At 47.3% G+C, this 25,172-nt stretch overlaps 1 protein-coding gene across 1 annotated transcript in view; it reads left to right on the top strand.

Annotated features, from left to right (window-relative positions):
• Apcdd1 (APC down-regulated 1) overlaps window positions 1-24,922 on the top strand; it is a 30,625-nt gene extending 5,703 nt beyond the window's left edge. Inside the window, exons 2-5 of the mRNA XM_057789376.1 lie at window positions 6,451-6,634; window positions 9,483-10,014; window positions 21,140-21,461; window positions 23,000-24,922. Coding sequence (XP_057645359.1) covers window positions 6,451-6,634; window positions 9,483-10,014; window positions 21,140-21,461; window positions 23,000-23,445 — 1,484 coding nt within the window. The 3' untranslated portion in view covers window positions 23,446-24,922. The remainder of the gene's footprint in view (window positions 1-6,450; window positions 6,635-9,482; window positions 10,015-21,139; window positions 21,462-22,999) is intronic.
• Window positions 24,923-25,172: the final 250 nt, after the last annotated feature.

The raw sequence follows: 25,172 nt of genomic DNA, 5'->3' as shown, positions 1-25,172 counted from the left end.
TGTAACGTAGGGAAAGCTGCAGAATGAGTTTTGAGGAAAGGATTCTTCAAAACCCTCCGCTCAGAGACAGTATCTCTAATGTGTTGACATTACATTTATTTACTTTTTAAGATTGTGTTTTAAGTATTAGGGTATGTCTCTGGAGACTTGTCTGACCAAAAATTAATTCAGTCCCAAGTGTGCTTGAAAAGTATTGTTTTCTGGCGAATTTTGCATGGTGTTATCTAAAAACTGGCTTAGAAGATTTTTCTTTCCAGTCGGTTTTATATAGGCATTTGGACACCAGAACCTATCTAGATAATTTAGTTCTTAAAATGTTATTAAAAAATCAAGGATTTGGACCCATATACTTACCATATACTCAGCCATGGACTTTGCATAAGGAAGAACCAAACACATGGTAGTTATTTTGCCCTTTGTTGAGTAAATGAATGTTGCAACCACTGCCTCCTTCCCTTCCCTTCCCTTCCCTTCCCTTCCCTTCCCTTCCCTTCCCTTCCCTTCCCTTCCCTTCCCTCCCCTCCCCTCCCCTCCCCTCCCCTCCCCTCCCCTCCCCTCCCCTCCCCTCCCCTCCCCTTCCATCTCTTCAGGGGTCTTCTTTGGTTTCTCAGTAGCCTGGCTTGCTCCTGAGAGCACCACAGGTCTAGGAAGGAGGTGTGTGGGTAGCAGTAGAAGTCCCAGTGCCATCCTTTGGAAAGCTCTGCTAGGCAGTACCTTCCAAGAGCATCTCCTGTGTCTTCAGTGATGCGAACAGCTGGGCACTTAGGCTTGTTATTTGGGATACAAAGTTCAGTATAAAAGTCGACCTTGTGCTTCCCCCTGATTCAAGCAAACTGGATTTTAGCTGCTGGTGTTGGCTATTCTGAGCAGCAGGCTGCTGTTGAATATGTTGGTAGAGACGATCACAGCAAAACCTAAGAGTCCTGGGTGCAGTCACTCTGCCACCCATGGGAGTGTGTCACTCACACGTCTGCCCCTGTGCAAACATGTGAGCATGGTTCCGGGATTTGTGTAATATTTGGAAAGTGATAATCTATAAATGCTTAACCTCACAGAACTTAATTTGTTTTCAATAGGTGAACAATTGCCTTTCAGACTTCCACATTACTCCTATCCCTCAAAATAATAAGAAAAATATTCCACCCTTTTGCCATAATGATTTTATTTGGGTTCAGGCCATACTGGAGATCATTTTCTGGAGAAGTTGTTTGATGGTTGACTTACTCAGAATTCCCCTGGACTGGGACAGTGGTGGGAGCTTCTCTGTCAGTGGGCACTGTGGCCAACTGTTCATAAATTTCCCTCCCTGTCTAAGTGGTAGCTAGTGATTGACCAAATGAGACCACGTGAAAAGTGAGTTGTCACGTGGTGTGTGACCATGGAGGCCCCTGGGTTGACCAGAAGTCCAGGGCTCAGCTCCTTGACTGGTCCATCAAGGCTATGCCTTGAAAAAGAAGTGGTGAGGTGTAACAATGTTGACTTTCGCTTCTCCCAAAACTGGAAAGGCTCCATCAATAGAGCTTCTAATTCCTGGACCTTAAACAGGAGCAGCATCAGAAATAAGGTCATACATAGTTTCCACATCAGCCAAAAAATCCAGAGACGGTGTTATCCACCTACAAAGAGAAAGAAGACAGACACTAATATACTTAAGACATGGTGTGCCTCCTAATGGTTCATGTGTATGAACCTGTGTGGTGAAGTCAGGTAGTGGAACCTTTAAAGGGTGGCCTAAGCCAGGCTGTGTTGATACGTGCCTATAATCACAGTTTCTTGAAGACTCCAAAGATCAAGGCCAACTGAGGTGCGGTACAGTGTGAGTTCAAGAACAGCCGGGCCACTTAGTGAGACCCCGTAAAGAAATGAGAAGAGGGGCTGAGGGTGGGGATGCTCAGCAATCGAGTACTTGTGTAGCATGCCCAAATCTCTAGGCTTGATCTTAGCATGCACACAGCTCCAGGCTTGGTCAGCCCCCAGGACTGCTCCTCTTGCTAGGTGGTCCCCAAAGTGAGGCCTGGTGGTTAGGGATTAAATCACTAGAGGCATTGCCCTTGGGAAGAACTAATGCTGGTCTCAGGGAGTGAGTTACATTCTTTCAAAAGCAAGTTGCCTTAACAGATTACATGGAGCCCTTATCTGTTCTTGAGTTTGTCCCCTTCACAGTGCTATCAAGGATGCTATGAGCCACCACAGTGTGAGAAGCCACAACCTCCAGCAGAGCTAAGCAAAGGTCAATGCCAAACTCTACACTCAAAAAGAAACTTAATTAAAACAATTTCTAGCCTCAGGTAGCTTGTTATGGGAAGCAAATTTATATAATTATTAATACACACACACTATAAACTCACTGTCACACCTGTTGAGTCTTCTACATCTGCTGGTCGTCTGGTCCCTGGCTGAACCGGCTGCTTCAGCAGGTTGCTAAGCTGCGTTCAAGACTAAGAGCCATATAGTAGGTTGGCATTTGTCTCCTACTTTCCAATTATTTGCATAATGGATTTTACTTCATTTACTGCTGGCTATAAACACAACCATAACTCTCCTACCCTATGTGAGTCCATTCTTTTGAATGACCCATCTAATGACCAACCATCACTGCTGCCTCTGCCTTTGAACCCCTGGCTTTATTCCCAGAGCGCCCCTTAGTCATCTCTACCTTCTCCTATCCAGACCTCCAAGTCAACAATACTTACCTTAATTCATACTGTACTTCTTGACTCTAAAATATACAAATAGTTAATAGGTATTTGTTAAGCTGGGCAGAACTTGTCAACAACCATGTGCATGGTGCCGTGTGTTCCACTCCCTTATCTCTTCTTTGGAATCGTTATAGAACACAGGCTGCCAGCCCCACCCTCTGCTCCCTTCTGTAGAATCATCATAGAATGGTGTCTGCCAGTGCAGGCTTAGTTCTGAGTACTTGGTTTTCCTCAGAGCTCAAAGGGAGGCCAGCTCTGGGCCACCATTAACTGTTTGTTAGGAGAGAGATTTTGAGATTGGCTTAAGAGTGCTATTATTACCTGGAGTAGTAGTGCTAGCAGTGCATATCATGCACTGTGCTAAATTAGACCAAGTCCAAGAGGAGTGGCATTGTGTGCTCATTACACATAAGTGGGCCAAAGCTCAGAGGGGTTGAGTAATTTGTGCGAGTTCCTCAACCTAAAGTGTATTTCAATTGCAAGATGCCCTCCCTCCTTTTGTTCTGCTTTGAGATCTTTGTGGCGAGTGTGCATCTTACCGCTGATGGGGGTCACAGTCTCTTTGGTCTATAATAGGTATCAGTTAGGAAGAGTGGTGGACTCTGCCAATGGGCTAAACTCCTGATCCATGACATTGTTTTTGTCCGTGGTGACTTGGACAGAAGTATTCCCTTTCCCTCCATTCTTGTTTCCTGTATAGGTATCATGTATTCCTTATTTTGAATTTAGTTGCAAGTAGGTTGGTTTTGAAAATCAGAAGGTAAACTATTGAGTCAGCATGCACACTTTCTCTCTTATAAGCTGCTGATAATTAACTCTCAGAGCCTGAGAAGGAAACCCGTGAAGGGTCTTGTAAGAAAGCAAGGGGTGTTAATTTGTCCTCAATGGAGCAAACATTTATTATGGGGAGAATAACTGCAATTCCATATTTTCTCACCCAGCATATTTGGTGGCTTGAAAATGAGGATGCCCACAAAAATATAAGGCTGTGTTTGTGTTTTGTACATAGACACTTGACAAATAAACATTTGCCCCTAAAGGCCAAAGAAAAATTCCAAGTCTCCTTGAACAGATAAATGTCGAAGCCATCTGAGGCTCCTGTGAATGATTCATGGGCATTGTTGAAGCATTATGTCATTGTTAATTGCAAGTGTTTTGTCTCTAGTAATAAAATAATAATGCATCTCAATCGCCATTGAAGTCTTGGGTTGAATAAAATTTTGTAAGCAGCAAACCTAGTTTTAAACTAAGCTGCCCAACTCAGGCAACTTCACCCCCATCCCTTGCACTCCTGGCTTTTATTAGCCAGGAGTTTATGATAAAGCATGCATAGAGTGCAAAGGAGTTTGAAAATCAAATTTTAGAACATAATTTGGTCACCACTGAGATGTTGGCATTTTTATTGAATGCTGGAGTCACATTTCAAATAGAATCCTCTCCATCTCTCATGCCTCAGGACTTTGATTAAGATCTATTTGAAGCTAGTTACATTATAATTGATCATATTATTGACCCACCAGATAGCAGATTATATTACATTTCATTCTTTGATTGCCTAACAAGGGACATGTAGGAATGTTTAATGCCATCAGGTTAACTATAGCTGTTGGAGTTGGTGGAGGTATGACGCAGGGCACTTTTGCATCCTACAATAGTTCACAACCAAACAAGAAATAAATGTGGATGTCAGAAAATAGGGACTGAGTGATCAGAATTGTGGTAAATACTCCATGAGTGCACACAGTGTAGATGGTGTCCATCACAGAGTTCAGAGTTGTCAGCGGTTCACTCCTTACTCATCAGATTTTCCGCCTGGCTCAGTGCCACATCTGAGCAACAGCAGGGGCAGGGTTCTTAGTGTGTGTGTGTGTGTGTGTCTGTGTGTCTGTGTGTGTGTGTGTGTCTGTGTGTGTGTGACTGTTTTGTTAACAGGCTGGTTAGGGAAAGAAAGCAATGTCTGCGTTTAGCCAGCTTGCTTCTTCCTCCATTGCCCAGGCTGCCCATCTGGGAGAGGACAAGTGAGGTGGAAAGTGGTGCTAGTGATCACTAGAGGAAGCATCTTCCCTCCATGAAAACCTAGAAATGGAGGCCTTGACTCATGACTATGACTGTAAATAATGATGTCACTAGACAACAATTGCCTGTTTTATTATCACCTGCAAGCAGCTCAGGCCATAGCAGTGGTGTTGGCCTTAGACTGTACTAGAAGCATTTGCCCCATTGTAATCACCATGCCTGACAACAGCTAAGGAGAATGCTTTCATTCTGGCTCCTTCTGTCAGAGAGGCTCCATCCTTCATGGCAGGGAAAGTAAAGAAGAGAAGCACAGTTCATGGTGGTGGGAGTATGTGTCAGGCAGGGGCTGACTAGAAAGCAGAAAGCAATGACACCAGGGCTCAGCCTGTAATCTTCCAATGCCTATCCCCAGTGACCTACATCTCCCTTCTAGGCTCAACCTCCTGAAGGTTCCACAGCTTGCCAAAATAATGCCACCTGCTGGGGAGCAAACATTTCAAACCATAAGCCTGTAGGGAGACATTCCACATTCAAACCATGACATATCGCCAGCAGCTTAGGTCAGGAATCTCCCACTCAGGTTTCTATTAGTTGACTAGTGCCCCTAGGAGCCTCCACCTTGTGGCTCCCAACTGTGTTTGAAGAGAGCTGAGGCATAGAAGCAGTTGCTCTGTCAACCGTGCAGCATTTTACAAAGAGAACCCTGAGAGTTCATATACGGAGACCTATATCTTCTAACTGCTGGGACTGTGCCTTGAGAGTTCACCCCATCCTCTGAGCGCTGGACCCACTGATAGCAACTCTCTGGTTTCAAGAGTGGCACCCTCAATGACCTTGACACCTCCTGTTGGACTTTACCTCTTGAAAGGTCCGGCCATCTCTTAACATTGAATCTGAAAGCCAAGATTCTGATTCATAAGCCTTTAGACAAACCATAACAAGGGCATCCATCTGGAGTCTGCGGTGGCCAGATAATATGTGACTCAGTATAAGCATATGGGAGGCTGGCCAAGGAGCGATCCCTGCCAGGGTTCAGAGCTGTCCCCTGGCCCCATCTCTTTCCGCATCTTCCAGGCTATGTTTTCACCAGTGTTGGTCCCTTTGCCTTTTCTAGTCCTGCACCTAAATTTATCAGTTTGTGAAGGCTCCCTTCTTCATACCTTTTCCTGCCACTTCCCTTCAACCCCACCCCTTTTTTCAGTGCCTCTAGAAGAGTGTTTCTCAACCTGTGGGTTGAGACCCCTTTGGAGGGTGGAACAACCCTTTCACAGGGCTCACCTAAGACCAACAGGAAACACAGATATTTACATTATGGTTCGTAACAGTAGCAAAATTACAGTTATGAAGTAGCAATGAAAATAGTTTTGTGGTTGAGGGGTCACCACAGCACGAGGAAGTATGTTAAAGGGTCACAGCAGTGGGAAGTCAGAGAATCATTGGCTCTACCACGCTGGGTGCTTGTGAAAACCAAAAAACCTAGGTGAATGAACCTGAACTCTGGCTTTGCAAGGAGCTCACTGGGTGGCCCCAAGCAAGCTCGGTTATGGTGCTCACAGGCTCTGTTTTTTTACTTGGGAAATGATCTCCTAGCATGTTCCCTACTTTGGCATGAGCCCCGTGTGCAGCCTGGGGGGTAAGCATGCTTTTGCCCCAGCCGTCACTCCCAGACACGACTGCCTACCTGACTCAGGCCTGCTGCTGTCTCTTTTACTTACTTTCTGCTCTTGTTTTTCAGGGCTGGGAGAGGGTTCTGCCCTCCTTCATCCAGACAGCAGATCACATCCTCGGTCCTTAGAGAAAAGTGCCTGGAGGGCTTTCAAGGAGTCACAGTGCCACCATATGCTCAAGCACCTCCACAATGGTGCACGGATGACTGTGCAGATGCCGCCAACCATCGAGGGCCACTGGGTGTCCACAGGGTAAGAGCTGGACCTGAGATAGGAAGGGGAGAGGGCAGTCTGGGAGTGGGGTCTATGGAAGACTCTCTGGTGGGTTTAGATTCTGGCTTTGTGCAATATGCAGAAACTGAGAACCAGGAAACCCTTGGAAATGATGGTTGGTTAAGCAAACAGAGCTATGAGCTGTAGAAATCTTACTCCAAAAGCAGCAGTGGTATCATAGCACTGCTAACTACACAGCATGAGTGAATAGATCCTTGTTTACTGAACTCGGTGGGACCACTTGCATATAAAGAGAAACCATTAGCAAGTGAAATTAAGCGTCTGTGTTTCACCAGCCCTGAAACATGACTGCAAAGCTTCTTATGGTCTAAATATTCTCGCCATATTCTGGTAACTTAATCTATGGCTTCAGGGCGCTGGGAGTAAACTAAGAGCTGCCTCCGCTAGCCAGTTCTTAGATTCTTCACTGTGTTGTGAAGCCGAGATTAATCCCAGTTTGAGCTCTGGCTTATCTTCCATTAGAGCTTTTAAAAATAGCCCAGAGGCAGATCAGCGATTTTCTTTCTACCCATTAAATTGTTGAGCATTTATAAGACTAACTGGGATCTGATGACTCCTCCCTATACACAGTTCCTAGGATATGGATAGCAGCCTCCAGAGACCTTGGGGAAAATAACCAAACACGAATAGATGTAAGACAAAAGAAATTCTATTAAATGATGACATTGAGCTTTTTCCCCCCTAAAAATGTGTCTCTTAAAATAACTATGATAAATTCTTTGCATATGAATTTTAAATGTAAAATTATGTTCTAAAAATAGTCATTTAGTAGGTTGCTGTGTGGGTCAAGCAGTTGTGTGTATTTTGTGTATATAGTGGTGACTCAGACAGACTTAGTCCCTATTGTCAGAGGTTTTACAGAGGGACCCAGGGAGGCAGGGGGGAATGACAGCAGGTACAGAAGGAGAATGTGAGTGAGAGCGCCTTATTTTAGGGTAAGGATGGGCCTTGAATGTCTAGTCTCTTCCTGCAGGAAGAATTATCTATGTAGAGAAACTAGCCAAGTTATGGCTGAATGCAGAGTAAGCATGGCCTGACCACCCTGGAGACCTACCTCACTGACCCCAGACCTGCAACCTAGCTCCTTGCAGGTGGCTCTGAACTATCTTTCAGAATAGGTCTTTTTGTTACTGTTTTTGATCTGGGGTAGGCTTTTTCTTGTTGTGGTGTTGTGTTGTGGTTTTTTTTTTTTTTTTTTTTTTTTTTTTTTAGACAACATTTCATTGTGTTGCCTGGGCTAAGCTTGAACTCCTGAGCTCAGGTGATCCTCTTGCTTAAGCCTCAGAAGTAGCTGGGACTACATACAGGTATGTGCCCCTGTGTCCAGCTAACAGGTCTTCTAATCTAGGAAAACTCGAAAGTGATTGAATGATTTCATGCCTGGACCATGCTTAAAATGAGATTTGGCTTTATTAAAGGGCACTCCAGCTGTTTCGTGGCAAATGTATGGGAGCAGCCATAAGCTGGGAGTGACTATTGAGAGCCTTGCGCATGTTTGCTAGAGCTGACGGTGGCTTAAGTGAAGAGATGGCTGTTGATGCTGAGATTAAGAGAACAAAATGAAAGAGAAGAGGTCTTACCACTTTTGCCTCTACTGACCCCCAGCACAGCTCACACTAAACTCCAGTTTCTTGGGGTCAAAAGCCTAGAGTAGTCTTTGCCTCTTTCTTTTGCCTCCAGTGGCCAGTGCTCAAAGAATTATGTGTTTTATATCCACAAGGCATTATTCAACATCAATGGATATATTTACACAACAGAAGTACCCATATTAAGTACTAGTTACTGCTCATCGGTATGCCAACTCAAAGTCTAAACTGTTGATGATTTTAAGAAGCACCTGTGTTTGGGATTTTATCCTGGTTGCTTGGTTTAGCCATGTTGTCTGTCAGCTCGGCTCAGAGTTCTTGATGTGCAGAGGTGGGATTCTTCTGATGAGCTGAGTCGGCACTGGAAAGACCAGGTCTGACCCACTTCATAGTCAAACTCTGGGCAATAAATCAAGGAATCTCCGCTTTCCACTGATACAGGTTCTGCTGTGTCTATATGGACTGAGGACAAGCCATGTTAAAATATCCCTGAGCCCATGAGCTATTTTGCTCCGTAGACCCAGTCACAAGTTTCTGGCTTGGGAGCCTAGCTTTTATCTAGTTCTCCTTTGTCAACCAACACAAACCAAAGGAATCCTGGTCTCTCTTATTATGTTAGTTTTGCTCCCACTTAATTGCCTTATTTTTCCCCCACCAAGAGAATAATACTTTTGAGTGGCTAGAAGGGCAAACTTCCAGTTCTGCCAAGATTGCATTTCAGAACATAGGACATCTCATACCACCCTAGACAAGGTCCGTCATTTGAAGTGTTCTTGAATCCTTTTGGTCTACCAGGTAGCTGTTCCTTGTATAGACCAGCAACACGCTGTCCCCTCTTATCCAGTGAGAAGGGAACTTCCCTGCGAGGTCCCTGTTTCTCCTCACATACGAAGAGTGAGAAACTTTTAGATGAGAATAGTTAGGGTCAGTTGCAGAGGTTGCATTGTCTAGATTCCTGGTCAGGCTCTAGCACTTGGCTTTTTGTGAGTGAGTGTGTGTGTGTGTGTGTGTGTGTGTGTATGTGTGTGTGCATGTGTGTGCATATGTGTGTGTGTGATCTTGAACATGTTTCTTTTGCTTCAGTTTCCTCAGATGTGGATGGTCATCAGACAGGATACCTAAGTTGTTTTGAACGTTCAATAGATTGACTTTTCGCAGCCTTACTCTCTTCCACGTGCCCTTGAATTTACTCAAGATTTACCTGCTCTTTTCTTCAACAGCTGTGAAGTGAGGTCGGGGCCAGAGTTCATCACAAGGTCTTACAGATTCTACAACAATAACACCTTCAAGGCCTACCAGTTTTACTATGGCAGCAACCGCTGTACCAACCCCACCTATACGCTTATCATCCGAGGCAAGATCCGCCTGCGCCAGGCATCCTGGATCATCCGCGGGGGCACCGAGGCCGACTATCAGCTTCACAGCGTCCAAGTCATCTGCCATACAGAGGCAGTTGCTGAACAACTCAGCCGACTGGTGAACCGAACTTGCCCAGGCTTCCTGGCTCCTAGTAGTCTCTGGGTACAGGACACAGCCTATGACCTGTGGCAAGAGGAGAGTAGCCACGAGTGCACCAAGGCTGTGAACTTTGCCATGCACGAACTGCAGCTCATCCGTGTGGAGAAACAATATCCCCACCACAACCTGGACCACCTGGTGGAGGAGCTCTTCCTGGGCGACATCCACACCGATGCTTCCCAGAGGGTGTTCTACCGGCCATCCAGTTACCAGCCTCCCCTACAGAATGCCAAGGTACCCACCCACCTAACCACAGAGTCCTGCAGGTTCTGCATTCCCTGGACTAAGGAAAACAGGTGGCTCGTGGGGCAAGTCAGGGAGATCCCAGCGGACCTGAGGAATGTAGGGTTCTACCTCACAGAGGAGGTGTTTCAGGAAAGTAAATGAAGTGTGGCATGCTGGGAAGTGACATGTAGCGGGGAGTCCTGGGACTGCCACCTGCTTGTTTTGTGTTCTGGGGGGTAGTTGGGGTGCTCATGACAAATAACTCGAACAATTTCAGAGCTACAGCTCAGAGGACACCATGAGGAACATGAGGGGTATCATGACAACATGCCGTGAAAGACTCCCATCAACACCACACACCCTAGCACTAGAAGCCTCCTGAGACACGCTACCATGACCCTCTAAGGTCCTAAGGGGTCAGGTGGATTTCATTGCCAACATTCGAACCAAATCTCTTCTTTCTAGACCCGAGTTCTTCCCATTTTTTAAAATGACTTGGGAAGCCACTGTGATTAGAAGGGGGACTGAAGAGGGTAAGAAGCCATTAAGCCTTAGAATGCTCCTTTATTGAGTTGCATTCTAGTAATATTTGGGATTCACAAGCTGTCTCCTCCCCCAAGCTCTGAATCATGTCAGTCAATGAATAACTCCTTCGTTTCCACTCAGACGTTTGTGGAGTTCTGGCCTGGGAGGAGCAGACAGATTCAAGCCTGATGGAGGCGTCAGGGGTTTTACTCTATAGGGTCCCCCAGTCATGCGAATCAGCCTCGGTGGAATAGAGCTGAGAACGGTGGGTCTAAACACGGAGCTCGGGCTGGCTTTGACTCATTGTTTAAGGTCTTCTTCATGATTCATAGAGTTTACTCACCTCTCACCAGTCATCCCAGGCTCTTCTCTGCTGGAGATGCGGCAGCGCCACCTGTCTTTCCGTCTGTCACTGTCAGCTCACGTCATGGAGTTTTGTTTTGACAACTGAAAATGCTGCCCTGTGTGCGAGCTATGTACAAGACTCTCTGGGGCTGTGTTGTCCTGCTGCGAACAATTCACCAGGACTCGGCAGGGCTCCTGCAGCAACCCTTCCCTTATGGAAGAGGAAGCAGGTCTCCTGGGCTCCACCCAGGAGCACCCAAGAAGCAAGGGAAGCCTGTAGTTGAGGAATGTCTGGGATTCTCTTACGGTGATGAGCCAGGGGCCTGAAGCTCTGCCTCTTCTGTATGTGGGAGCCACAGTACAGGTGGCGCGGGGAGGAGCTGATTTCTGGGCTGCTGCCAGCTGCTGGAGGTGTCTTCCTAGACCAGGCTTCAGCAGATCTTTAAGGGAAGTGGAGAAGAGCTGCTGGCTTCCAACCCTGTTCTGAGTCCTGACTGGCTGGTAGCCTTATATATACGCTGCATTAGGCCTCACAGGTGCACACCATCTTGCTTAGAACCGCATTAGAAATAGGGCCAGGGAAGGGAACGTCACACCTACCTGTGAGATGTCCTTAGAGTGAAAATGAACCGACTTGCCATTATTCATGACTGTAAGTGGTCTGGGGTGTCCACTAACCCCCTAACAGACCATGTGCCTGATCTGTTACTCCAAACCATGGTGGCAATCTGCCAAGCAGGCAGAGCCATCATCAACTTCTTCATCCCTGCCATGAACTTACCAGAGAGCAGAAGAGCAGCTGTGTGCCAAGTGTGTAGGCTCATGACTAATCCTAGCGCTCAAGAGGCTGAGGCAGGAGAGTGGAGGGATCTGCCTGGGCGACATGGTGGGGTATGGAGTACCAGAGCCAGCCTAAGCTGCAGTATAAGGCTAAGTTATCTGGAAAACAAGCAAAAACCCAAAGTAACAGCAGCAATCCCATCCCATCAGTAGTGAGGGGTAGAGTCAGGTCAGGCTGTCTGCCCCCCATCTGACCTCAAGCCACTGTTTGTACACCCAGGGCCTGGTTCTGTTTCCTTGCCAGCATGTGCCCACTTTGGCTCTTTGATGTCTTAAGCTCCTTTTAAATATCAGAAGGAGAATTTTTTTTTGTTTCCTGCCCCCTCCCCCACCTCTCTTACCTGAATCTCTTCCTCCTACTTTCTCTGCTGTGCCTTCAGGCTGTGGAGGTCTCTGGGTGAACCTCTTACCTACTGGCTGCAGTCTATGCTTGAGGAGGACCCTTCCATTGGTCAATGCTCCTCCCTGGTCAGGGTCTATCTGGCTGTGGCTCCTGTGTATGTGTGTGTGGGTCCTTCAGAGCCCATCATCCAGCCCTGGCATGGGATTTCAGGGTGGCAGGCATGATGCTGACCTTCTTTAGGGGAGTTTTTATTTCTAAAAGGTTAAAATATTTTCTTGAACTCTGAATAAATTGGCAAGCATGTGGAATTTGGAAATTGGAGCCAGTCCTAGAACACAGCTGTCTTGCTGGCATCAGTCGGGGCGAGTGCTCTTTACCTGACCCTCTAGAAGCCCTGCACTTCTTTCCTGTGCCGTGGAGGAACTGTAAGGATGCTGTCTATCCTGTCTCCTTGGACTGGAGAGAGGAGCCCTGATGGCTTGGCAGCTCCTGGAGAAATGAGGCTTTGTTGGCCAGAGAATGTGCAAGCACTCTCTGATGCCCGCCACAAGACACTTCCTCCTGTCTTCTCCTTCCTTTCTGATGAGGCAGCTGTGGGAGAATTTCTCCAGATTCCCATGAATCAGGCTCCTCAAACCCCAGGTCCCGGTCCAAGATTTCAGAAACATGAAGGGTGGAAGATCTTGAGGAAGTGATGTTTATCCAGAATATACTTCATAACAGGGGTAAGGAAGGGGAGGGGTAGCATGTTTCAGGTGATGTCATTCGTATGAAACTAATAATTGAAGAAAGGGAGGAGCAGAGGGTGTGAGGAAGAGGAACCTAGCATTGAATTCTGAAGACAGGTGGAGGTGGGGGTCTGAGGCTTCCTTTAGCTGCCTTCTGTAATTTGTTCCATGGTCTTGGAGAGCCTAAACACTACTGCCATGCAAAATTAAAATTCAAATAAAGAAAAAGCCCTTAGAAGTTTAAGGAATGGTGAAGCCATGGGTAAATAGCTGTAGCCCACTGAGAGAAAGGCTTTGGCTTCTCTGGAAGCCCAGGAAGACCTATGCTGTGGGACCACTGGTGGCTGCCCAGCCAGAATGGTTGCAAGGCTGTGGAAGGCCTCAGGCTTGAGCAGCTGAAAGGGCCCATTCTTTTCTTGTTGTCCCTTGCCTTGTGCCTCTTGGCCTCCGTGCACAGTGATGCCCCTCAGGAAGTTTTTAGATCCTTCCCCAAGAGGAAAAGTGAATGGACTTGGCCGGTATTATTCTAGTCTCTGGACGTGGTAAAGCCCAGTTGCTTGTGCCCATGGGACATTCCAGCAGCAGGTTGTCTGGGCTGGTTGTGGCTGTCTGGCCCAGGATAGGAAGTAGCCTGGAGTGAGTGTCTTCAAAGAGTACACACACACACACACACACACACACACACACGTCTGTGTGCAGGGGGCCCTGGAATCTCTAGCTTTGAACTCTCTGCCTCCCCCTAATTGCTGGTCCATGGAGACCTGGCTGAAAATTAGTTTAATGCTAAATTGAGTTTGAAACCACTAGTCTTAGCCCCTGTGGAAACAGGACACCATGTAAAAATAGAAACTTCAAGTCAACTTGTTTTTCTAGGCTTTACACAGCTTCGCTGGGGCTCTGAGTCCACTGGCAAATCAATGCTGTCTGCGGACTCAGGTGTGTGGGGAGTTCTGTCAGCAGAAAATTGGCTACTCTTCATTAAGAAAAATCAAGGTGGCCTAAAATAACCCCTAAAAGGATGCTCCAAGCGGAAGTTTAACCCCAGCACAACGCCATCCTCCACCTCAATTCACTAGAGCCATGTAGTTGGAGTGTACAACCAAGTTCAAGTACAGTGATAGACTCCTAAAAGCAAATCATTGCCAGGAGCCTTAGAAAGGGCAAGACTTTTAAGCAGATGGAATTGATCATTCTCTAAAATCCTCCACGGATTCCTCCATAGGATTGTAAATCAAAGGGGCTGTCTAAAAGCAACCCTCAAGCATTGCTTGTCTTAAATATTCTAACCATGTAGCTACCTGGGGGTGGGAGAGGGCGGCATCAGGCCTTCACAGCTCCTGACCCCTACAGAGGAAGAAAAGGGCCAGAGCTCTGATACACTCTCCAGTTCTACAGAAGTCAGGCTGGGAACCAGCATCACTTTGTAATTCAGTCTCCTTTGAGAATCGTGGCTTTCTACAAGGTGCTGACTATTGTCTGCACGGCATTGGTTCCAGGACCCCCACAGACATCAAAAGACAGCACAGTTCCTGTGACACGGAGTGTGTGTGCATAGATGTTCTATATACCTCCCTTAGACTTTAAACCATCATTGGTGGACTTACAGTCTCTGAGACGATGCGAGTATATATAAACTATCCTTCAGGATTCAGCAAGCAGAAACAGTACAGGTGCAGTGTTTCCCCCTCGGTGTTTTGGTCTGCATTTGAATGTATCCTCAGATAAAAGCTCGTGCACGAAGAGGGCTGACTGTGTGTGAAAAGGATGGGCGATCTATGGAACTTCCTGGTATTGATGACATCAGAGGGCCTGGAGCAGGCTCTGGGCAGTAGACTTTCTCAGCCCATTGCTGCTGCTGGCTAGGTTAGTTGTTAGGTCCCTGAGTCCATGCTGTGAGACTACTGGGTGAGAAGACAGGACACGATGTAAACAGAGACTGCACTTTCATTTCCCAGCTACCCAGACCTGAATAATCACATGGAAACTATATTAATTACGACATTGTTTGGCCGATGGCTCAGGCGTATTTCTAGCTAGCTCTTACATCTTAAATTAATCCATTTTTATTAGTCTATGCATTGCCACATGGCACGTGGTCATGGCATTACCTCATTTTCTATATGTCTTGTTTTCTCTGTGGCTGGCTGGCAGCTCACCTGACTCTGCCTTCTTTATCTCTATATCTCTGCTCAGATTTCCCACCTGGCTTTACTCTGCTAAACCATTGGCCAAACAGCTTTATTCATTAGTCAATAAAAGTAACACATACAGAAGGACATCCCACATCAACCTTAGCTCCGGGAAGGAGCCAGGTACTTGAGGAAGGACCCTGTGTGCCCTTTCTTCTGCCAGAGTTGTTGCAGAGATGATGGGAGATGGATATGATGCAAAGCTTCAGGTTTGGAGAGTTGTGGCCTGAGATAGTTTCCCAGGCCATTCTTAGGTAAATTTTCCTAAAGGAAATTCTTCCCCCTACTGGGCCAAGGTGTTCATTCAGCAGCAGATGCTGACAGTAGATAAGGACCCAGAACTGGCCTTTGGGGCTTCTGACCACAGTGGGGGTCACACCACGGCGGCTATGCTGCAGGGCTGCTGCCACGCCCTGGTTGCCGATATGGATCTTGTTATTTCTTGACTTCGCCGGAAGATTTTTTGGCAGACAAACAGGCATGCAGGGTTGCTTTATTTAAGGAGCTAGCAGGCTAGGAAAGATTTGTTGTCAGGGACAATGCAAGCGGTAAACATTTCATCCCTTAAAAGGCAAGAACACTGAGAGGCCAGAGTGAAACCCCCAAGAAGCAGGAAATTGGCCATTTGAAAAGTATGTCTCAGCAGCTAGGGAGACAGGAGGGGGAGCAGGCCAAGATGCTTCCTCTGTGGACAGCGGCATCATCTTGGCCCCTTTAAGGGATCTAAATGAACCTGGGGTCACGGTCCAGAATCTGAATCTAGATTTATTCATTACATTTATTGATTTCATGTGTGCGCACACATACAGAAATTCAGAAATTCAAATTCAAATGCAGCGAGTGTCCTTATCCCTGACCATGTCCCTTACTCTGAATCCAGACCCAGGAAGCACTGCGGGATGCTGCCCCCACAGACAGCATCTCTCCAAGTGGACAAATGTGACTTCCGTCTTTCAGCTCCTTCTCACCTATCCTGTGACAGCGTCCTCTCTGTCAGTCTGTCCATCTGGAGCCTCATCAGTTAACCTGGGAAATGTGAGGGGGAGCTCTCTGGGCTTGGCCTGAGAGCGGAAGCCAGGAAGGGTGCTCACAGGAGATTGTATGCAACAGAAATGTCACCCAGCACACTGCAAATTGCCGTTGCAAGCAGAGCTTTCACCGGAGACTTAAAGCTGCCGTGACTTATGATTATTCTGTATGAGAATTATGACTACTTTTTTTTTTTTTTTTTTTTTTTTTTTTGCAATGGAGCAAAGGAAGTTTCCATCATCTACTCCCAGTTCACTCCTTGAACAAAACTTTTAGCCAAGAATTGCTGCTTTGAAGGCTTGTGCTTTGTCCAGCCTGCTACTCTGATTGATCTTTCCCAAGATCTTCTCAAGTAATTTCTTCCATTCCGGGAAGTCCATGGAAACAAGTGGGCACTGTCAGCAGATGCTCTTGACCAACCCTCCTGAAATAAATGTTGGCAGGAAACAGGAGAAGCCTGAAGAGCCCCCATCAGTCATCAGCCCCAGAGCCCTTTTCCATGGGGCTGTAGTCCTTGTCGAAGGGACATTTGCTGTTTGCGGAACCTGAGGCCTAAGAGCTGAAGGAGATGAAGGCCGCACTCCACAAGCCCCAGGACCAAATTAGAGAACCAAGTTCATGAGGGCATCTGACCTAAGTCATTCTCTCTCTACACCTTGGTTGCCTTGGCTAGGAGCTGCGCCGAGGTTCCCACTGGGAGGGTGGAAAGCTTAGGAAGAGAATGTACTTGAATGCCTCCGAAGCCCGTGTCCGTATGCACAGGCTGCACTTCTTGAACCTGCTGCCCAGGAGCAGCGTGCAGACGAGGTAAACCCGCTCCCTGCCAGCAGCGCTGTGTACTTGGGGGCTACAAGGTCAATTTCCATTTTTAACACCAGTTCCTCTTTTCAGAGAACACTTGCACGGGGCTTATTTCTAGCTCCAGCCCTCTTGAGTTAAGTCTACACCCCAGCCCTGATGCCGAGCACGGAACCCAGAATCACTTACATGCCGGACAAGTACTCTGCCTCTCCACAGCACCCTAGATCCCTAGATTAAAGCTTTCCATAGTGGGTGTAAAGAAGAGCAGAAAGGAAACATCTCCTGGCTCCTCTGATTGGAACCTTCATATCATGTGCACACAGAATCCCTGACTTAATAGCCCTTTCTAGCCTGGAGGGAAATGGAGCCTCCAGCCTCACAGCCAAGCTGGTGAGCTCAGGAAAAGATTCTTCTCAAGTGTAAAGCAAGTCAGTGGTGTAAATCAACTTTCACTTGAAAAAGTCTCTGTATGCAGTTCTTATCTATTGATCTTTAAAGGCTCTCTCATTAAACCACCCTAGAAAAGGGGCTATAGAACAACACAGCAGGTGGTAGGCTTTGCATCCTGCTCCTGTGAAATTACTGCTATAGGTGCCTTTAATTTTTATTCATGCTGAAGAGTATGAGAATTTATAAAAAGCACTGTTAAAGTTTAATTCACAAACAAAAGTATGTCCTTACACACCCGTGACTAAAACTGTCACCTTGTTGATCTCTCTCCATGGAGGCCAAAAACACTGCCTCTGTTTATAACATCTTTGGTTGCTTAATGGTAATGGCAAAGTTGTTTTAAACGGGACTGGGGGGCAAACCAGGCTTTCCTCCGAAGAATCCATACAAATAACAGGTATGTTCTTTATCGAATAGTTAAGGAAGTATAAATTTAAACCACAATAGGATACCAAGTTGCCCACTGGGACAGCTGTTACCAAAGGGAGGGAAAGTGGAAAATAAATGTTGGCAAGGATGTGGGGGAATTGGAACTCTTCTAGTTTGCTGATAGAAGGGTCAAATGGTGCAACTACCGTGGGACACAGGCTTGTTCCTCTGAAAAGTAAACACTGGATTACCATACGCTGTGGCTCTTTTATGTCTAGGCAGATACTCAGAAAGATTGTAAGAGAAATGCAAATACATAGGCATTCAGCCACGTTCATGGTGTTATTCACAGAAGTGAAAAGGTGGGGAACAGTTTACATGTCTCCGAACAGAGTAACTGATAAGCAAAATGCGTCTCTGCATGGAATGATTAGACCTTGGGGAGGAAGGGCTTTCTTTTTTTTTTTTTTTTTTTTTTTTGGTTTTTCGAGACAGGGTGTCTCTGTGGCTTTGGAGCCTGTCCTGGAACTAGCTCTGTAGACCAGGCTGGTCTCGAACTCACAGAGATCCACCTGCCTCTGCCTCCTGAGTGCTGGGATTAAAGGCGTGCGCCACCGTCGCCCGGCTAGGAAGGGCTTTCTGAAACATGCTACAACATGTGTCTCTACATGGACTGCGTCTCTGCATGGAATGATTAGACCTTAGGAAGGAAGGGCTTTCTGCAACATGCTACAGCATGTGTCTCTACATTGACTGTGTCTCTGGGTGGAATGATTAGGCCTTAGAAAGGAAGGGCTTTCTGAAACATTCCACAGCATGTGTGAACCTACAGAACGTTTGCTAATGACATTGACCAGTCCCAAAATGGCAAATACTGTGTGAGTCTCCTTGTAAGTGGTCATATTCAAAGACAGAAAGTAGAAGAGTGGTTGCCAGGGGCTAAGAAAGGGAAGAATGGAAAGTCATTTCAGTTAGGGAAGATGAGAAGGTTCTAGAAATAGACAGTGGTGATGGCCACCTAACCACGTGACTGTACTTAATGCCACAGTACTATGCTCTTAAAATTTACTAAGATGATCAGTTCTCTAGCCTTTATATATAAAAAAAAACATAATAAAACAAAAACAACCAGATTAAGAATTTGGTAACACTCATGCTTAAGAGCCAGGCTCCTTCTGGTCAGTGCACACGAACCCAGATCCCATAGGCTCGCGGGTTCAAACACGCCCAGCCTGCTTTTTTCTTCTGCCCAACTGAAACCGTTTATCTCAGGCATGCCATTCATCTGGAGGAGCCTCAGAGCAGCCAAATCCTCGTGGAGTCCCAGACTCCTGCCTCCTCTTCTTAAAGAAGTGTTCCTCATGAACATCTAGCCTGCCTCTCATGGTGCCACTGTGGAGCAGCCTGGGTGACAGCTGTGCCCTCCCCCTCACACAGTCCTTTCCTGTTGAACTAAAAAGCCTTGATCTTCAATGTTCTCCCATCAGCACTGAGCTTTCCTTTAACCAAGACTAGTGCTGAAGGGAAAAACACATCTTCTCGGGAATTGAGAATTAACTTTCTCGAAAGGCCATAAGTAAAGGAGGAACAGTGGATGTCCCTAAATTCCCAGCCGATGCAGAAATTCAAGTTGTGAAGAGTGGGATGGAGAAGAAGTGGAGGTTGAGATGGGTGAAAGTAAGTGATTCAGCCCACAGAACCTGGTAGGGCCTGCTGAGGAGCGGGCACAGTAGGCTGCAAGCATCTTTGCTGTGGAGATGGTGGCAAGGAGGGACCCCAGCTCTGTGTGGACCATTGGAGACCCTGTGGGTCCATATTTCTGACCTTGACTGAACATCAGCTTCTGATGCCTCCTCTTTCTGGAGTATGCAGGCCACCTGCAGGTGCTTTAGACCGCCATGCTTGGACAGGGCCTTGGTGCCATTGTGAATTGGTGTCGTGGTGAATGTGGTAATAATATTCTGCCATGCTCTGCTCTGTACAGGAGTCCCAGAGTGTACCTTGTGATAGACACCAAGTGTGTAAGTGAGGAAGCTGAAGGAGAGAGAAATGAATGACTTGTCATGGCCTCCAGCTGTGAGGCAGGCAGTGGGGCTGGCTTCGGCCTTCAGGGTCTGGCCAGAGATACCCTTATCTGCCCTGAATCAGCACTGGTTTCCCTTGGGCTGTGTACTTGTTATCTCCCCATGGTCTGCTGATCACAGGCTAGAGCTCAGTTTATATGCTCCTGTGTGCCCAGAGGTTCTCTGCAGGGAACCCCGGCCAGAAAATGCACCTGGACTCTGGGACAGGGACGGCTTGGCCTTCCCCTTAACTCTGCACCCCTAGTTATCTCACCATCTCTAAACCACACGTCACCCGAACAAAGGACGCATTCTCTGCTATAGGCTGTAATTGAGCTCATCTAATGGATGAAGGGGTCAAGTGAGTACAGGGTTTCCTCTTGGTGGGGGTGTGGAAGAGGCAGGTGGCAGCTGCCTACCCTCCCACCCTTACCACAGTCTTCCGGAAAGGCAAGCTTGTCACCATTGCCAAGTCACAGGTATGAGGGCAACAAGCCTACCTTAGTGAAGGAGGTGAATTTTTGACTACAGGAAAAAATGCTGAGAACAAGTGTTTTCCTGTCCTGGGAGGGATCAAGGTGTGATTATGGGCCTGGATACATATGGGCTGGGAGTGTGGGGCTGCAGGTCCCCATGAGCTGTGCCTTGCTGGTGAGAGGACTGAGATCAAAGGCCCTGACCCATGTTCTGTTCACCCCAGGGGGCTTGTACTGACTTTGAGGGAGTAGAAACTTGGAGAAGACCCCTGGGTTACAGTTATCCTGTGGGTTGGATTAGGTGGCAGGCTCATGGTGCTGTGCCCAGGACCAGTTCTCCTGACTTATAGCCAGAGATTTTGGTTGCCAGCTCTGAAGCCTCCAGGCAAGTAGGGTAATCAGAGCTCACATCTGTGAAATATATGAACACCGACCAAAACACCACCCACAGGGCACGCCTTCTGGAAGTGAGAGCATGGCTTTTCAGTGGACCTTAAGCTGCAGAAGGCTGGAAAAGCAGACATTTCGAAAGCTAAGAAGCTTTGAACCTTGGGCTTGCGGCACACACGGACAGCTCGTGCACATGCTCCAGAGACCTCCCCACTCCCTCCTGTCTGCTTCCTTTACCTCCCGCATTCCCTTTAGCAAAGGGACCCAGAGATTCTGCTCATCTATAGTCGTAGCTCTGTTTTCCTTAGCGTATTTTTGTAGTTTCTTGCTTTAAAAATGTAATTGTGGGGCTGGAGAGATGGCTCAGCGGTTAAGAGCACTGACTGCTCTTCCAGAGGTCCCGAGTTCGATTTCCAACAAACACATGGTGGTTCACAACCATTTACTTTGGGGGTTAAGTGATGGTGTCCTGAGTGTCCAGTCCTAACCATGCTGAACCTCCCTGCCCCCATCTTCAGGAATGTGTATGCATACTGAGCTCATGGGAAAACTAAAGTCTCCAAATGTCTTTGTTTCTTTGCTGCAGAACCACAACCATGCCTGCATAGCCTGCCGGATCATTTACCGCTCTGACGAACACCACCCCCCGATCCTGCCCCCCAAAGCTGACCTGACCATCGGCCTACACGGGGAATGGGTGAGCCAGCGTTGTGAGGTGCGGCCCGAAGTCCTCTTCCTCACCCGCCACTTCATCTTCCACGACAACAATAATACCTGGGAGGGCCATTACTACCACTACTCGGACCCTGTCTGCAAACACCCCACCTTCACCATCTATGCTCGAGGCCGCTACAGCCGCGGTGTGCTCTCCTCGAGGGTCATGGGAGGCACAGAATTTGTGTTCAAAGGTAAGTCTGCTGTCCCTGCTTTTCACAGCACGGCTCCAGAGCAGCTCTGGGACATTTGTTAGGGCGAAACCTGAGCGAAAGGACATCTTTGCTGCTTGAGATGCTGGGGATAGAACTAGAGCCATGACTGCCTCGCAGCATCCTTGGCGATACCATCTGAGCTCCTTCCTACTCAAGCAGGCTAGTACTAGGCATCCGTTTGACAGTCAGGTACAATGGGACCCAAACCATCACGTGGGCCTCTGTAATGCGAGAGTCAAGAATGTGTCTGCAGTGGAGCCTAACAGCCTCTCTAGTAGCATCAGGCTTACTGTGTGCTGGGTACTTTTCCTAAATGAGGAATCTGGAGCAGGTGTCAGTTACTACTTGATGCTCAGAGTCGGTACTTCTAATCTGAGCTGGGGCTGCCCACAAGAGCTTGTCCCAGGCTCTAAGGCGAGAGCATCACGGGGGAAAGGTTGTGCTGTGCACTGTTCACCCAAGCAGGGAAGCTGGAGTCAGGAGGCACCTGCCCCTACCACAAGGGAGGTCTTGCTGCTTTAGTGTTAAGTCTGAATGCCTGTAATGCAGTGTCGACCCTGTAATACCAAACAGGGAAGCTAAGTCACTGGGTGACCCCTCCAGGGCAGCACTGGAGTGCAGTCTGAGCTGTCTGGTTGCCTCAAGGAAGCCCTGAGCATGGCTGCCCTCCTTTGATGAGGAACTTTGCTCTTGTACTGGCCTTGTAAACTTAACCAAGGAAAATCTGTCTGCTCACCCCAAATCCCACTGTACTATATGCAAAGTGTAGCCCCTTGGGAGGACCCCAAGGGTCCACAAAGACTGGGGCTTGTAGTTATTCCTCCATATTTTTTTTTGTTCTTAGCATAGCTGCATTTAGACACGCAGCTGATGGGTCCATGTTAGTCTGTGAAGATGCTAATGCAGATACATGTTTGATGTGAAACCTTTCAGTTGCTTCAAGACCTCTTCATAGAAATACAATCTGAGTTTTATTCAACACTTTAGAGGAATGCTCTTTATTTCTCACTCACAAGTGTGATTAACAGCACACTGGGCTCATCAAATGTCACCCATGTTTTCTGCACAAATCTACAGTATACTTCCATCCCTATGTGTGCATGGAGAATTAACTCCAGGACTCCCTGGAGATACCAAAACTCAAAGTTTCTCTAGTCCTTTCTGTGAAATGAGGAGCCTTGCACAACACCAAGGCACACACTCCTTATTCTTTATACCATGACTAGGTTACTTCTGATACCTGATATAGTAGCCCCATGAGGCTGTGTAGTTAAGCTGTGGCTTCAGAGTGTGTGATACTGTGAGCTGACTGACTCTGTTTGGTGTGACCACCATTCAGATCAGCATATGAAACTTCCCACCTGAGCTTGCTCTTGTGATTACTGTGGTCAGTGGGGGCAAGCAATCAGACTGTTTTAAAAAGAAAGCTTTGTTGAGTCAGCATCCCCAGCATTTGCTGGAAGTATCTGCCTCCCCAGTTGTCCCCTGAGAGTCACAGATATCTCTCTTGTCCACAGTGAATCATATGAAGGTCACGCCCATGGATGCAGCCACAGCTTCCCTCCTCAATGTCTTCAGCGGGAATGAGTGTGGGGCTGAGGGCTCCTGGCAAGTGGGTATCCAGCAGGACGTGACACACACCAATGGCTGTGTGGCTTTGGGCATCAAACTACCTCACACAGAATATGAGATCTTCAAAATGGAGCAAGATGCCCAGGGCCGCTACCTGCTGTTCAATGGCCAGAGGCCCAGCGATGGCTCCAGTCCAGACAGGCCTGAGAAGAGGGCAACATCGTACCAGATGCCCTTGGTCCAGTGTGCCTCTTCCTCCCCAAGGGCTGAAGACTTGGACGACAGTCGGGCCCATCTGTTTGGCAGGGCAGCAGGGAGGACAGCTGGGCCCCTGGTGCTTACGTCCTTTGCCTGCCTTTGGACTCTACCACATTGGAGCATCCTCCGATAGGAGGTATTTTCTAAAGCAAGACTCTACCATGTATGACTTTTCTTCACACAGAAAAATGGACATTGATTCTTTTGATGCACTTGAATGCCTGAGATCTGCCATTGTCTTTCCCCTGTCCCCTCTTCCAGCCTCTGAGTCCTGAGCAGTGTGTTTGAAGTTTCGGCTTTGAATTTCTTCCAGCCTGGTCCCTGGCCTGAGAACTTCATAGCAGTGATTGCACTTTAAGTCTGCAGAGAGTCGGAGCTAGTGTGTGTTGGAGTGGCAGCAAGAATGGTAGCTAGCTTCTTAACTCTGTCCCTCCCGTTTCCCTGTGTATCTCTGAGCTGAGCTTTAAACATAGACATGTCAAGCTGCAGCTTTCTCTGCCATCGCTTCTCTTCTTCAAACCCCTTCCACACTCCAAGTTCTCTACACTGGAATCCAGTGAAGAGTTGGCTTGGGACTGCCATCAAGACCCTGTGTATTAATACAGAAAAGATATGGGTATTGCTGTGTAAGTAAGAGGAGGTGCAAGGTTCAGCTAAATCATTGGTCCAGCCTTAATGCCAATCACCACTTTCAGAATGTCGAGTAGAGAGGTGTTTATAAATCTTCAAAGTCATTTAGAAGGTTTGCTAGTTTTCAATTGTTGAGCAAAGATGGGTGCCATGTACTTGCTTTGGTGACTCAGATTATAGCCTGCTGCTTAACCCTTGGAGTAGACTGGTCCAGTTGGGGAATTCAGAAACCCCATTTCCCAGACAGTCAGAAGCAGCGGTGCTAAGGGCAGCTCGGGTGTGTTCAGTGCCACAGGAGTGATAAGGTCTGTGGCCGTTTTCTCCAGGTGAGGCACCCATCTCCTGGCTCACACTGTGGTTGGGGTGGGGAGAAGAGCCCCGCCTCCGCCACACCATCCTCACACATGGAGACAGAGCTTTTCAGTACTTCAGTGGCTCACTGGTGAAAGAGGCCTGGGTGGGACTCGTCCTCACTGGGGACCGGCTGGGGGCCCTTTCTGTGCAACGTGGAGTCTTTATGAGAAGTTACTGTGTTATTAGACAGACTGGCTTGATTCGGCTTCCTCTCTGCGTTTACTTGGTTCTGCCCCAGCTGTGAGCTCCAGGGCCATCTTTTTCAGGGTTAGCTGCTTCGCGGTCCTTAGGAAGGAGGAGGGGATGGCCACCCATTCCTTTGTGTTATCACAACTGATGCTATCGACACCACAAGTGCTATTGCTCATGGGACCCATGCAGGCAGGCGCCAAGACACAGAAAAAAGCAGACATGGAGGCCACGATCCAGGAGCAGTCGGTCATGTATTTAAGAATTCACTTTTTGGAGCAGTAGCATTCCGTGTGGTGTTAAGTTATAACGATGGCATGGAGTACCAGAGTGCTTTATATTTAGATTATATTTTAAGTCGTGGTGCATACTTGAGGGGTTTTATCCAAAATGAAAATACTAACTTAATGTCTACTAAGTTTAATAAACAAAGAATTTGGAAGGAATCCCACGAAATATGTCTTATTTGTCAATACATATACCACCCCAAATGCATAGATATCAACACATACACAGTGTATGAACGTTGAGTCTATGTGAAGTTTGTGTGATCACTTTCTAATGTAATATATATCTTTACAGAGAAAAGAAAGCCATTTATTCACGATTCACCAGCACACTAAAGTGTGTTGCTGTATTTCCCATGGGCATTCATCTCAGCTTGGTTATAGCAGATTCACTGTCACT

This window comes from Chionomys nivalis, chromosome 14 (genome assembly GCF_950005125.1).
Source record: "Chionomys nivalis chromosome 14, mChiNiv1.1, whole genome shotgun sequence".
Classification (NCBI taxonomy): domain Eukaryota; kingdom Metazoa; phylum Chordata; class Mammalia; order Rodentia; family Cricetidae; genus Chionomys; species Chionomys nivalis.
The sequence above is the reverse complement of the archived record's forward strand: the minus strand, read 5'-3'. Positions and strand labels throughout refer to the sequence as shown.